Source organism: Astatotilapia calliptera, chromosome 15 (assembly GCF_964374335.1).
Source record: "Astatotilapia calliptera chromosome 15, fAstCal68.1, whole genome shotgun sequence".
Taxonomy (NCBI): Eukaryota; Metazoa; Chordata; class Actinopteri; order Cichliformes; family Cichlidae; genus Astatotilapia; species Astatotilapia calliptera.
Window position 1 is genome coordinate 27,322,818 of NC_137436.1, and position 12,596 is coordinate 27,335,413.

Genomic DNA, 12,596 nt, shown 5'->3' on the forward strand with positions numbered 1-12,596 from the left:
TGGCAACGCCCAGATAATCTGCCCATCACCGGTGACAAAGGGCGGCCTAGGCGGAGCCCAGCACCCACTGGGAACGTGTCCCACTCACTGCCAAGAATGTGGACCACACCTCACAGCATACCCGCTGTGGTCAGTAATAATCAATACTGCTGATCAGCTCAGTGGACACCAGCCTAAGAAAACATATTTACACAGGTTATGAGTTACTTCAGTCACCAACCGAGGTACAGTGGCCCACTCCGAGAGTACTCTGAGTCTCAGATTACACAGATTATGATGGGGTTCAGTCCCTGAGCTGCAGACCTGAAGCGTGTTTGTGAGTCTGTCTGCTGCACGGTGTCGGTGTGTGTTGTGTCACGTGATCGTGCTCCCTGCACGGTGTCGGGGTCTTATGCTGCTGGCTGACAGCCTCTGATCAGTTTCACTTTTTTTCCTGATATACTCAGAAAATTATCGATGGCACGATAACGCCATCTTTCCTGCTCTGCGTTTATTAAATTACTGATCAGCCATCAAACGTTTCTGACGGCTCACGTGACTGCCCCATTTGACCCATGTTCTCGCGAGAGGTGACGCGGCTCGTCGCGAGATCCTCTGCAGCAACAAATCGGCCGATTCTGAAGACGATCTGCTCGTTTCTGCGGTAAGGCGCTCATTAACGGCGCGCGTGCAGGATCCGCGCATACACGGGATTGCCGGGCGTTGGGAGCGTGAACACGCGCCCGTGTGCGCGGAGGTGATGAGGACGTGCGTGTGATGAATGAGATGAAGGATGGAGGATGCTGCGCGGTGGCGGGCGCGACGGCACGTGCACGCGCAGAGCTAGTGTGTGACTGGGTCGCGCGGGTGTCCGGTTTCCGGTGTGGTCGGGTCAGTTCGATGTGAACACCCGCCCCTTCCCCGTGCATGAGTGCGTGTGTGTCAGGTGTGACCTTCGCTGAGGTCAGAGGTGGCGTGTCCAAGTGAGCCTGACGGACTTAATGTGACGTCACAGGGTTAAACAACACCTTAAGAGTTCTTCAGGTCTTAATGTGCTATACTGCTCTGTGTTTGTGTGTCTGTGTGCTTGTGTGTGTGTTTTTGTGTTTCTGTGTATGCGTGTGTGTATGCGAGAGATGCTGAAGATAAAATAACTCTTTATTGTCATTGCACACTCATACCTTGTACAATAGTACAATGAAATTGGAAACTCCCACGTCAGCACAACTAAAGACAACACAGTTACTTAAAGTTGATTTTTTTTTCTCATTTCATTTATTTATTTATTTCACACTTGGTACAACAATTCAAACAAACCAACCACACTTTCTATCAAAAAGCACTACAACCATCTGTGAAAAGGAGCAGGAAGAAGAAAATATTCTTATTAAACCCTGCCCCCTATCTATTTTCAAAGTGCAAGGGACCCAGACAGTGGCACGCGTGCGCCCCTGTAGGAGCTGAAGTTCCTCTGATGTCCCCCAGACGCTCCAGCAGTGAACGGTAGAAGAGGCTCCCCCTCAAACAGAGGAGCTTCATCAGCTCTTTTAGTGAATGAACCTGCACCCCTGCTCTGTTCTACAACATCGACCAATACCAGTGCACGAGAATCAGGAAGGCTCTACCTTGTGGCGTTATTCAGCACTTCGATATTAAGTACTTACTGAGCTAAAGCAACAGGAGTATCGGTAACACAGCAGCAATGGACTTGACCGACCACAGATATATATACAGTGGGGCAAAAAAGTATTTAGTCAGCCACCGATTGTGCAAGTTCCCCCACCTAAAATGATGACAGAGGTCAGTAATTTGCACCAGAGGTACACTTCAACTGTGAGAGACAGAATGTGAAAAAAAAATCCATGAATCCACATGGTAGGATTTGTAAAGAATTTATTCGTAAATTAGGGTGGAAAATAAGTATTTGGTCAATAACAAAAATACAACTCAATACTTTGTAACATAACCTTTGTTGGCAATAACAGAGGTCAAACGTTTACTATAGGTCTTTACCAGGTTTGCACACACAGTAGCTGGTATTTTGGCCCATTCCTCCATGCAGATCTTCTCGAGAGCAGTGATGTTTTGGGGCTGTCGCCGAGCAACACGGACTTTCAACTCCCGCCACAGATTTTCTATGGGGTTGAGGTCTGGAGACTGGCTAGGCCACTCCAGGACTTTCAAATGCTTCTTACGGAGCCACTCCTTTGTTGCCCGGGCGGTGTGTTTTGGATCATTGTCATGTTGGAAGACCCAGCCTCGTTTCATCTTCAAAGTTCTCACTGATGGAAGGAGGTTTTGGCTCAAAATCTCACGATACATGGCTCCATTCATTCTGTCCTTAACACGGATCAGTCGTCCTGTCCCCTTGGCAGAAAAACAGCCCCATAGCATGATGTTTCCACCCCCATGCTTCACAGTAGGTATGGTGTTCTTGGGATGCAACTCAGTATTCTTCTTCCTCCAAACACGACGAGTTGAGTTTATACCAAAAAGTTCTACTTTGGTTTCATCTGACCACATGACAATCCTCTGCTGTATCATCCATGTGCTCTCTGGCAAACTTCAGATGGGCCTGGACATGCACTGGCTTCAGCAGCGGAACACGTCTGGCACTGCGGGATTTGATTCCCTGCCGTTGTAGTGTGTTACTGATGGTGACCTTTGTTACTTTGGTCCCAGCTCTCTGCAGGTCATTCACCAGGTCCACCCGTGTGGTTCTGGGATCTTTGCTCACCGTTCTCATGATCATTTTGACCCCACGGGATGAGATCTTGCGTGGGAGATTATCAGTGGTCTTGTATGTCTTCCATTTTCTGATGATTGCTCCCACAGTTGATTTTTTCACACCAAGCTGCTTGCCTATTGTAGATTCACTCTTCCCAGTCTGGTGCAGGTCTACAATACTTTTCCTGGTGTCCTTCGAAAACTCTTTGGTCTTGGCCATGGCAGAGTTTGGAGTCTGACTGTTTGAGGCTGTGGACAGCTGTCTTTTATACAGATGATGAGTTCAAACAGGTGCCATTCATACAGGTAACGAGTGGGGGACAGAAAAGCTTCTTACAGAAGACGTTACAGGTCTGTGAGAGCCAGAGATTTTCCTTGTTTGAGGTGACCAAATACTTATTTTCCACCCTAATTTACAAATATATTCTTTACAAATCCTACCATGTGGATTCATGGATTTTTTTTTCACATTCTGTCTCTCACAGTTGAAGTGTACCTCTGGTGCAAATTACTGACCTCTGTCATCATTTTAAGTGGGGGAACTTGCACAATCGGTGGCTGACTAAATACTTTTTTGCCCCACTGTATTTCATCTTCTATCACCACAGCGGATCCTCTGCTCAGGGTCACAGTGAAGTTCCTCTGACCTTCTCTGAACCTCTTCAAGACATCCTCCATCCTGTTGCACATTAATAAGTTTGTATGTTAAATGTATGTGTGTGAGCAGTGATGATGGAGGTCATAATGTGAACTTCATGGGCTCGGGTTTGTGTTTCAGACGGTGTCATGGAGGTGTCGTCGCACAGCCTCTTCCTGCTGCAGCAGCTCAACGTGCAGAGGGAATTTGGTTTCCTGTGTGACTGCACCGTCGCCATCGGAAACGTCTACTTCAAAGCTCACCGCGCTGTGCTGGCTGCCTTCTCCAACTACTTCAAGATGATCTTCATCCACCAGTCCAGGTGAGGGGTGAGACAGCGGCGTGTGACCTCTTTACCTGAGTAGAAGTTAGTTATACACTTGTGCTTTGGGTCATCACACAAGTGCAGGTAGGATAAAAAATAGGCATGTTTTCTGAGAACCTGAATTCTTTTAAATGCCCAGCAGGTGGTGACTCCTCTGACCCTTGAATCCTTTGTCCTGATAAATTTGTTGGCTTTCTCAACCGTGTTGGGTTCCAGGTCAGAGAGGAGGATTATCTGGGGTGTACTAAACGTACGTTCTTCAGTCAGATCTGCCGCTTGCTGTCATCGTGACGGCAGTGATGAAAAGGACTTCACTAACCAGCCGGTGACAGTCTCTGCGTCGATCCTGTCATGAAAACGTTACCAGATGACCTGCTGTTAGCCACCTAGCTGTGAGTTAGCAGTGCGGCATGAACCCAAAGAGGGTTTGCTTGTCTGAAACCATGCAGCTGCAAATAGATCAGCCTTGGGAATTTGGACAAACTGGCCAACCTTATCCATTAAAGACAGGATTTTACTAGTTGTCAGCAGGCATGTTAGTGTTAGCTAAGATTAGCCATGAGAAAGACAGCTCAGGATTGGATTTGCTCTCCACAACCAAACCGAATGTTAGCGTTAACTACAAACTTGGAGCTTGACTGGTCAAAAAGTGGCTAGCTGTCAGCTACAAACAGATGCACTGTGAGGACATGTGAGGACCCTTTATTTGGCCTTACCTTTTAGGTGAACAGTGGTGTGTTTGATTTGTAACACACCAAAAAAACAATGAATGAAATTTAATGTTTTATCCCAATTTTTTTTTTCATAATTTTTAAGAAGCAATCAAATGGTAATAAAAATTCAATAATGATTGATCAGCCCTAAATGTGTTTAAGACTAGAATAATGTCTTAAACACAGGAGAGTGTGGACGGCGTGCCTGCCCGAAGGCTTGTACCGGTGTTTGTTCCTTTATTCCAGAGAACAAATTTCAGGATCTGGATCCTGTAAGCCAGAATAGAGGAACAAAACTTTGGTCCAAACCTTCAGGAGAACATCGATCCAAAACATCAGGATTCACATGCTGTTTTTTTCCGAGGTGCTGACCTCATGTCTCTCTGTGTCCCCAGCGAGTGTATAAAGATCCAGCCCACGGACATCCAGCCGGACGTCTTCAGCTACCTGTTGCACATCATGTACACCGGTATGTGTCCCAAACAGCCGGTGGACCAGAGCCGGCTGCAGGAGGGCATTAAGTTCCTTCACGCCTACCAGCTGTGCCGCAAAACTGGTGAGGGTGCTGCTGAGACTGCTAACAACGTGGTCCGCATGTCCAACCTCTATGGCATTCAGATCTCTTCCCAGCTGGCCAGCAAGGAGGGACCCGGAGTCCCCAAGACCACCACGGTGTCCCGCGGGGCCGAGGATGGGCGGTCCTCTGACCGAGGGGCCCGGTCTCACTCCCAGCTGTCCCTTGCTGTCGGACTGGAGGGGGTATCATCGGACCATCAGGCCTCAGCGCTACGTTGCTCTGTGGCATCCGGAGACGATTCTGACATCTCAACTACCCATATCAAGCAGGAACGCTTAGAGGAGGAGGAGGACGGCGAAGAGGGTCCAGGTGCAGGGTCTCCAATTCAGGACAGCAGTCCTATTCAGGGCCTCCTGTTCAAAGACCGGCCGCTAGTGCTGCTCTGTCCCCGCTGTGGAGAGCGCTGCTCCTCCCCAGAGGGCCTGCGGGAGCACCTGTTCAGCCACGCCCTCGACCCCGCCCGTCTCATGGAGGGGCTGTCACAGGGTGGCGAGCTGGAAGCCGGCCTAGAGGAGGGTCCTCCAGGAACCCAGGAGCAGCTGGATGCAGGATGTTTGGAGGAAGCTCTGAGACAGAGCCAGGCGCTAGCCAACCAGCTGGCTGCTGAGCTGAGGCGGAGCCGAGGAGGTGGTGGGAGTGGAGGAGGGGGGAGTAGCCCTGCTCCCTCCCTGCACTCACGCAAACGTAAGATTGCCTGCGCCGTCTGCAGCCTACGCTTCTCCCACAAGAGCCAGCTGCAGGAGCACATGTACACCCACACAGGCAAGCCGTCCCGCTACCACCGCTACAATCGCCTCTGCAGCCAGCTCTTCCAGGCCTCCGCCCACTTCTGCGACAGTGCTGCTGAGCCTGGGGGAGGGGCTGGGGGTGGAGCTTCAGTGGGCACCCCCATAGCTCTCTCTGAGGAGCCCAACAGGGACACTCAGGACAATGGCAGCTCCTGCTACTCCCTGGACTCTGAGATCTCCCAGGAGAGTGTGGACGGCGTTCCGGTTGAGTGATGCCATCTGTTATGAGGGATGTGATTGGACGGAATAGTAATTTCCGCAGGTGGTGGTGTTCTGAGTGTTTGGTCTGTACCTGTTTGGGAGTGTCTGTGTTTAATCCAGTGATGTGATCATGAGGTGCTGAGGTCAGCAGGTCGGACTGTTTGATGCTCAGAAACGTCGGGAAAACCTGACTGATTGATGATTAATAATTAATTGATTGGGAACTGTTTCTCCGGTTTGAAACATTTGCTGATTTGTGCATGTTGAACAAGTTTCTGGACTCTGATTACATGATTCGTTGATTAATCAGCAGATTAATCAGAGATTAATGATACATCAGTACTTTGACTAATGTCACTTCCTGTCATTCATGTCACTGCTTTGTATTTCCTTCTCTGAAATTGAGCTGCCAGAGACTCTAAACCTGAAAGCAGCCAACAGTGAAGCCCATCCGAGTCTGAGAGGACTGTGAGGAAGAGGAGATAGTGAGCACTGTGATGTCAGAGCGATCTGTGATGTCAGAGCCTTTCTGTGGATGCACTGACATGTGCAAACTACAAAAAGCGAACTACTCAGATTTCTGTCATTTGGTGTCAGAGTGTCGTATGTACAAGGTGTAATCTACAAGTTATGAGAACAGGTCCAAACCAAAAACTGGATTTAAATCTGGCAGATGTCACACTCAGGATAATCTTCCCCTGGTTTTTGGATCTTTCAGTGGAAATCGTGTCAGTTCTCCTTCCAGTTTTATTCTTTTACTCACGTTTTCTTTCCCTCCATCTTGCCACACAGGTTTAGGACTAAAATGTACAGCAGTAAACCCTCTCAGTGACAAATAACGACTAAGCGCCGTACACCTTACATGTAAAGTTTGAGTTAGTCTTTTGTCAATGTTCATCGTCAGAAAGAGAGTACGAGGCTTCTTGTTTCTGTCCTTTTAGTGTTGTCCACAAAGAAACAAAACTACAGTGCAGACTTCAGTAAATAACACTGTACTGTTAAACGTATTCACTCCTCTGCATATGACTAATAAGAGTTACTTCAATAGAACTAAGGGGCGGAGTCCAAGTCCTGAAAAGCACACTCACACCATAATCCCCCCACCAAGCTTTACATTTGTCCCGGTAACCACTGAACCTAGACTCATCCATTAGAGTGCCAGATAGAGAAACGTGATTGGTCACTCCAGCGAACATGTCTTCACTGCTCTAGAGTTTAGTGGCATTGTGCTTTACTCCACTGCATGTGACGCCTTCATTGCCCTTTGTGATGTAAGGCTTATTATACAAATGGTCACCATGGAAACCCATTCCATAAAGGTCTCTAATCTGAAGGCCACATGAAGTCTGTAGTGGTTGACTCTGCAGGAAGTTGGCGACCTCTGTGCGCTCTGTGCCTCAGCATCGGCAGAAAGTTTATCACCACAGAGTTACAAACGTTATCAGATGGAATACAACAAAAACATGCAGATCAGAACATGCAGGAAACACAAGACAGTGTCCTGGTTAGGACGAACAGATCTCTTTGGAGGAGCTTGAAACGTTCAGATTTTGCTTCTGAAGGTTTTCCAATGCTACACAGAGCTTTGAGAAGATCCCGAGTACCCTGAAAAGGAGTGACATCCTCAGAGGTTTGAATGGATATCTGCCAGTGCAGTGAATTTACACCCAGCTAACAGTCAACAGGACAAGGAGAAGAAGGCAGCAGCTACAGAAACGTACTGGCAGAAATGACCTGAAGCCACCTGGGTTCTCGGACCTCTGCAGGTTCAATAATGATGACCTGTCATTGAGATTAGCCAGGGTTAAACCAGGTTTTTATTGGACCTCTTCGCTGAAGCGGCTCACACCCACTAACCTCAGTATGCAGCACCAAAGACACAGAGGCAGAGCTAACGGTTCAGATCAAAGCCACGACCTAATGTCAGTCATTTTCTGCCAAATTGAGCAGATCCGAAAGCTCTTAACTTCATCCTGCCTCTGTTCTGCTTTTCTTTAGTTTCTGCTAAAGAGCTTACAGCGTGAGATGTTGCATTTTACCGAGGTAAAAATTAGTCCCTGTAGAAAAATCTCTGATTGAGGTGTTGCCCCTCAGCGGGCTTCCAGAAGCTGTTCAATCAGGAAGAAGTGAGCTTAAACGGGCGCTCACACACAGATGGGAGGATTACACTGAGGGTGCTCTTACACGGAGTTGGGATTAAAAAGCAGCTGATGGTTTAACTTCATTTAAAGGACCATTCAACAGTTTCTTCCATCTGACTCGAACAAAGGCAAGCACAAAAAAAGACAGAAAGGACAGGTGGGAAAATAAACGTGTCCCAATCTGTGGGTCAGGACTCTCGCTGGTTCCCAGCCTACGCCCACAGGGGCACATTTTTTATTTACATTTTTAAATAAAGTTTTAAAACTATTCAATCTTTTTTATATTTATCATAAAACTGTGAAAAACTAAAATCTTTTAACAGTCTAAAAAACAAAAGCCAACAAAAAAGCACGATCTGAATTTTATTTTAAAAAAGTTACTGCCAGTGTTTGAAATATTTTGTTGGAATGCCCTATTAACTTTTACATTTTATTTTGAAATGGTTATGCTCCTATATGTTCTAAACATTTTATTTTGAAGGAGTCATAGTTTAGTGCATTTGAAATACATTTATTTTGAAGGAGTGACATTCTGTTGCATTTAAACCTTTTTATTTTGAAGGATTTGATGTTTGTTCATTTTAAACATTATTTTAAATGTTATATTTAATTTATTTATTTTTTAGTTTTTGAAGGAATTGTACGCTTTTGCATTTGAATCTTTTCATTTTGCAGTGGTCCTATCTTGTATTTTAAACCTCTTATTTTGAAGAAATCAATATGTTCTATTCTAAACTTATTTTGAAGGAGCACCAATCTTGCATTTTAAACCTCTTATTGTGAAGGGGGCAATAGTCTTGCATTTTAAACCTCTTATTTTAAAGGAGTTGATCTCAATTCCATTGTAAACCTTTTACTTTGAAAGTTTCCACCGGCCAGAGGGAAATTGGTGGTCTCTGCTGTTCCTTTCGGTGTCACGTGACCAGCGCTCATTGATGATAAGGTGTTGATGATTATTGATCGTGTGTGACTGTCGTGCCGTCGTCTTATTTCTGTGTTTTGCTGTAAAAAAGCAAACAGGAAGTTCAGTGTCAACATGTTTTTGTAAACGGCATCTGTTTTTCATGGATACAACAATAAAGTTTTGTAAATAAATGTTTTTTTTCACTAATCAGATCAAAGCTCTCGTGTGTGCTTTTCATTCTTTTTTATTATTGATTTTGGAACATGTTTTAATCGGCTCGGCGTGGATGTTGCTGGGTTGCACCGCAGCATGCAACACACTTCAGCTGTTAGCAGTTAGCAGCAGCCCAAACATGCATCAGCACAGTGGGAAAATGCCCGGTATACCAGATTTTCAGTCCAGCCCTAATACCGATCAACCAATACTGAGATTGATTATTGATTAACCAGAGTAACCTGTTAGTGACATCAGCTGTTTATCACAGAGGTGATTATTGAGTTTGCTGCGTACTGATTGATTGCTGATTGGTCTGCAGAAGAGCATTCTTTGTGCCCTGCCAGAATCTGACCTGCAGGAGTCAACAGAGAGCTTAGCAGCCAGGTGAGCAGAGAGGCATTGTGGGAAAATTCAGATTCCAGTTTAACTGCTTTGACTCGAGATTTTAAAAATAAAAATAGATTTTTCATCAGTCCGCATCGTTACGGGGTCAAAGGTGATGCCACAGATTTGATCACACTCCTTACTGTCAGGGCGACACAAGATGCAGTCTGTTTTGCAGAATACTTTGCCTCAGTGAAGGACTGAATGAAGGTTCCTGACAGTCTCTTGGCACTCACCTGTCAGGTGATCTGATTGGTCAGCGTGCTGTTGCTTGGCAACAGATGGATGTATTCTTACAGAGAGCTTGTGGCAGATCAGTAACTGATCAAGGATCAATGATGCGGTGCCACAGTGTGACTGAAACGGGTCTGAACAGCTGATGGACTCGATGACTTCGCTCTGCGGCTGTTTGGAGATGGTGACTTCTCACCTGAGCCTTAGATATCAATCACAACTGAAACGCTGATCAATCAATCAATCCCTTAAACAAAGTGAGCATCTCCTCATGTTTAAACTCAGTATTTCTCCTTTCAGTTCATCTTTTCATTGTTATTTCCTGTTTCATATGATGTGTGGCTTTGTGCTCTCTGCAGGTTCCTCATTAAAGTGTCTTGTTCAGGATTAGTGCAGACTGCTAATTGCAGGTAAAATGCTGAGCTTTTCTTCCCATCATCATCAAACACAGATGAACATTCGTGTTTGTAACAGGAAGTACTTCAGTAGCAGTACATCCTGTCAAAATAAAGCAGTTTGAAAACAGCTCCAGAAGCATTTTAACTGTTTGAAATCACAAAAAGCTGATGAAACTCACCTTGGATGTTTTTAAGTGTGATGTTGTTCAGGTCTCCATGGTTTCTGTCATTTCCATTGTGATGGTAATGCTGCTCTAAAACCATCAGCTGACTGAAACGTTTAAAGAGTCAAACTCTGCTGCCATTAAGTGAAACTGGATGTGACAGTGATGTTACTCTGCAGTCACGTTTCATCAAGTCTTTGTGTTTTGTTAAACCTTTATTTTAATACTGTTTCAGATTCCTGAAGAACCAGTGTCACACTAGTAATAGTAACTGTAATGTGATTACAGTAAGGTGTAGCAGCCATGCTGCTACAGTCGTGTGTTTCGGTGTTGAATGTCCAGCAGATGTTCGGAGAAGTAGAAGGAAACACGTATGTTATAGAAGGGGTTTTAGGGAAGAGGATGCAGCCCCACACCTGCAGTTCCTCTGGTGTCCAGCAGAGGCAGGGCTGAGTCATGCATACAACCTGAAACAAACTGATTGGTCTCTTTCCTCATTCATGACACCGGTACGGAGGGAGGATGCTTCTATGACTCACCTGTTTAAGAGTTGTGTGTTTATTGAAAACTTTACTGACACCGTGTCTATGGACAAACACGTGTAGGCATCGTTATACAGAGCTATTTGGTGATTGGACCTCCTGATGACACAAACCTGATTACAGGACACGAAAGCTTCTGTTTCCTTCCCCCTCCCCCGCCCACGTACCATCGCTTTAACAAAGAAGCAATTTGTGTAAAAGAAAAAAGCATCAATCAGTGTGGTTGGGGAGGCACAGTGCTGGTGGCAGCGAGGAGAGAGATGTGCTCGGTGTTTCCTGATGAATCCGAGAGAAACAGATCCGATCAGCAGGAAGCACCCAGGTGAGAACTCATCTGTTCATTCATCATGTTCTTTCATGTTCATACCTGCCTGATGATATCATCACTGCATGCCTGATGATGTCATCAGCCAGCAGGTGGTTTCCATTAGAGGAAGAGGAAGTTTATTTTGGAGGCAGCAGGTTATTGAAGAGTGATCAGCTGACTGGAACTTCAGAATCAGAATCAGAAAGGGTTTTATTGCCAAATGTTGAGCAGGTTTACAACATTAGGAAATTGCTGCAGTGCTTAGTGCAAACATACTGTCATAAACGCTTAAATAGATATAAAAATAAAAATAAGAATAAGAATTAAAAGTGCTAAGTAGATAGATATATACATGAATGCAGGTGGTGATCAGTGCAAACATGGAATGATGCAGTGAACACAGCGTAGGGTCATGTGTTAGTGGTGGGAACAGTCATACGGTTATTGTTCATGTGTCCAACAGCAGAGGGGAAGAAACTGTTCTTATGGCGAGAGGTTCTGGTGCGAATGGACCGGAGCCTCCTGCCTGAGGGGAGCAAGTCAAACAGATTGTGTCCAGGGTGAGAAGGGTCAGCTGAGATCCGAGCTGCACGCCCCAGTGTCCTGGAGGTGTACAGGTCCTGCAGAGATGGGAGTCTGCAGCCAATCACCTTCTCAGCAGAGCGCACAACACGCTGCAGTCTCTGTTTGTCCCTGATAGTGGCTCCAGCGTACCACACGGTGATGGAGGAGGTGAGGATGGACTCGATGATTGCAGTGTAGAATTGCATCATCGTCCGTGTTGGCAGGTTGAATTTCTTCAGCTGCCTCAGGAAGTACATCCTCTGCTGGGCTTTCTTAATGACGGAGGTGATGGTAGGCTCCCACTTCAGGTCCTGGGTGATGGTGGTACCCAGGAAGCGGAACGAGTCCACAGAGGTGATGGGGGTGTCAGTCAGGATGATGGGGGGGAGTGGGGCTGTGTGCTTCCTGAAGTCCACAATAATCTCCACTGTCTTCTGGGCATTCAGCACCAGGTTGTTGTGGCTGCACCAGGACACCAGACGTTCAACCTCCCTCCTGTAGGCAGACTCATCCCCGTCTGAGATGAGTCCAATAACGGTGGTGTCATCTGCAAACTTGATTAGCTTGACAGACTGGTGGGTGGAGGTGCAGCAGTTGGTGTACAGGGAGAAGAGCAGAGGAGAAAGAACACAGCCCTGAGGGGAGCCGGTGCTGATGGTCCGGGAGTCTGAGACATTCTTTCCCAGCCTCACATGCTGCTTCCTGTCCGTCAGGAAGTCAGTGATCCACCGGCAGATGGGATCAGGCACATTCATCTGGGAAAGCTTGCCTCGGAGATGGTCTGGAAGGATGGTG

General features: G+C 46.3%; 1 protein-coding gene across 2 annotated transcripts; it reads left to right on the forward strand.

Moving 5' to 3' along the window:
• Positions 1–96: 96 nt before the first annotated feature.
• zbtb25 (zinc finger and BTB domain containing 25) lies at positions 97–9,209 on the forward strand. Of its 2 annotated transcripts, none has more exons than XM_026194613.2 (3): positions 97–224; positions 3,485–3,665; positions 4,777–9,209. In XM_026194613.2, exons 2-3 carry the CDS (start codon positions 3,493–3,495, stop codon positions 5,957–5,959), a joined length of 1,356 nt encoding a protein of 451 aa, XP_026050398.1. In that variant the 5' UTR covers positions 97–224; positions 3,485–3,492; the 3' UTR covers positions 5,960–9,209. The 2 variants fall into 2 exon arrangements, with proteins under 2 accessions (XP_026050398.1, XP_026050397.1); XM_026194612.2 differs by lacking the exon at positions 97–224 and adding an exon at positions 516–643.
• The last annotated feature ends 3,387 nt before the right edge of the window (positions 9,210–12,596 follow it).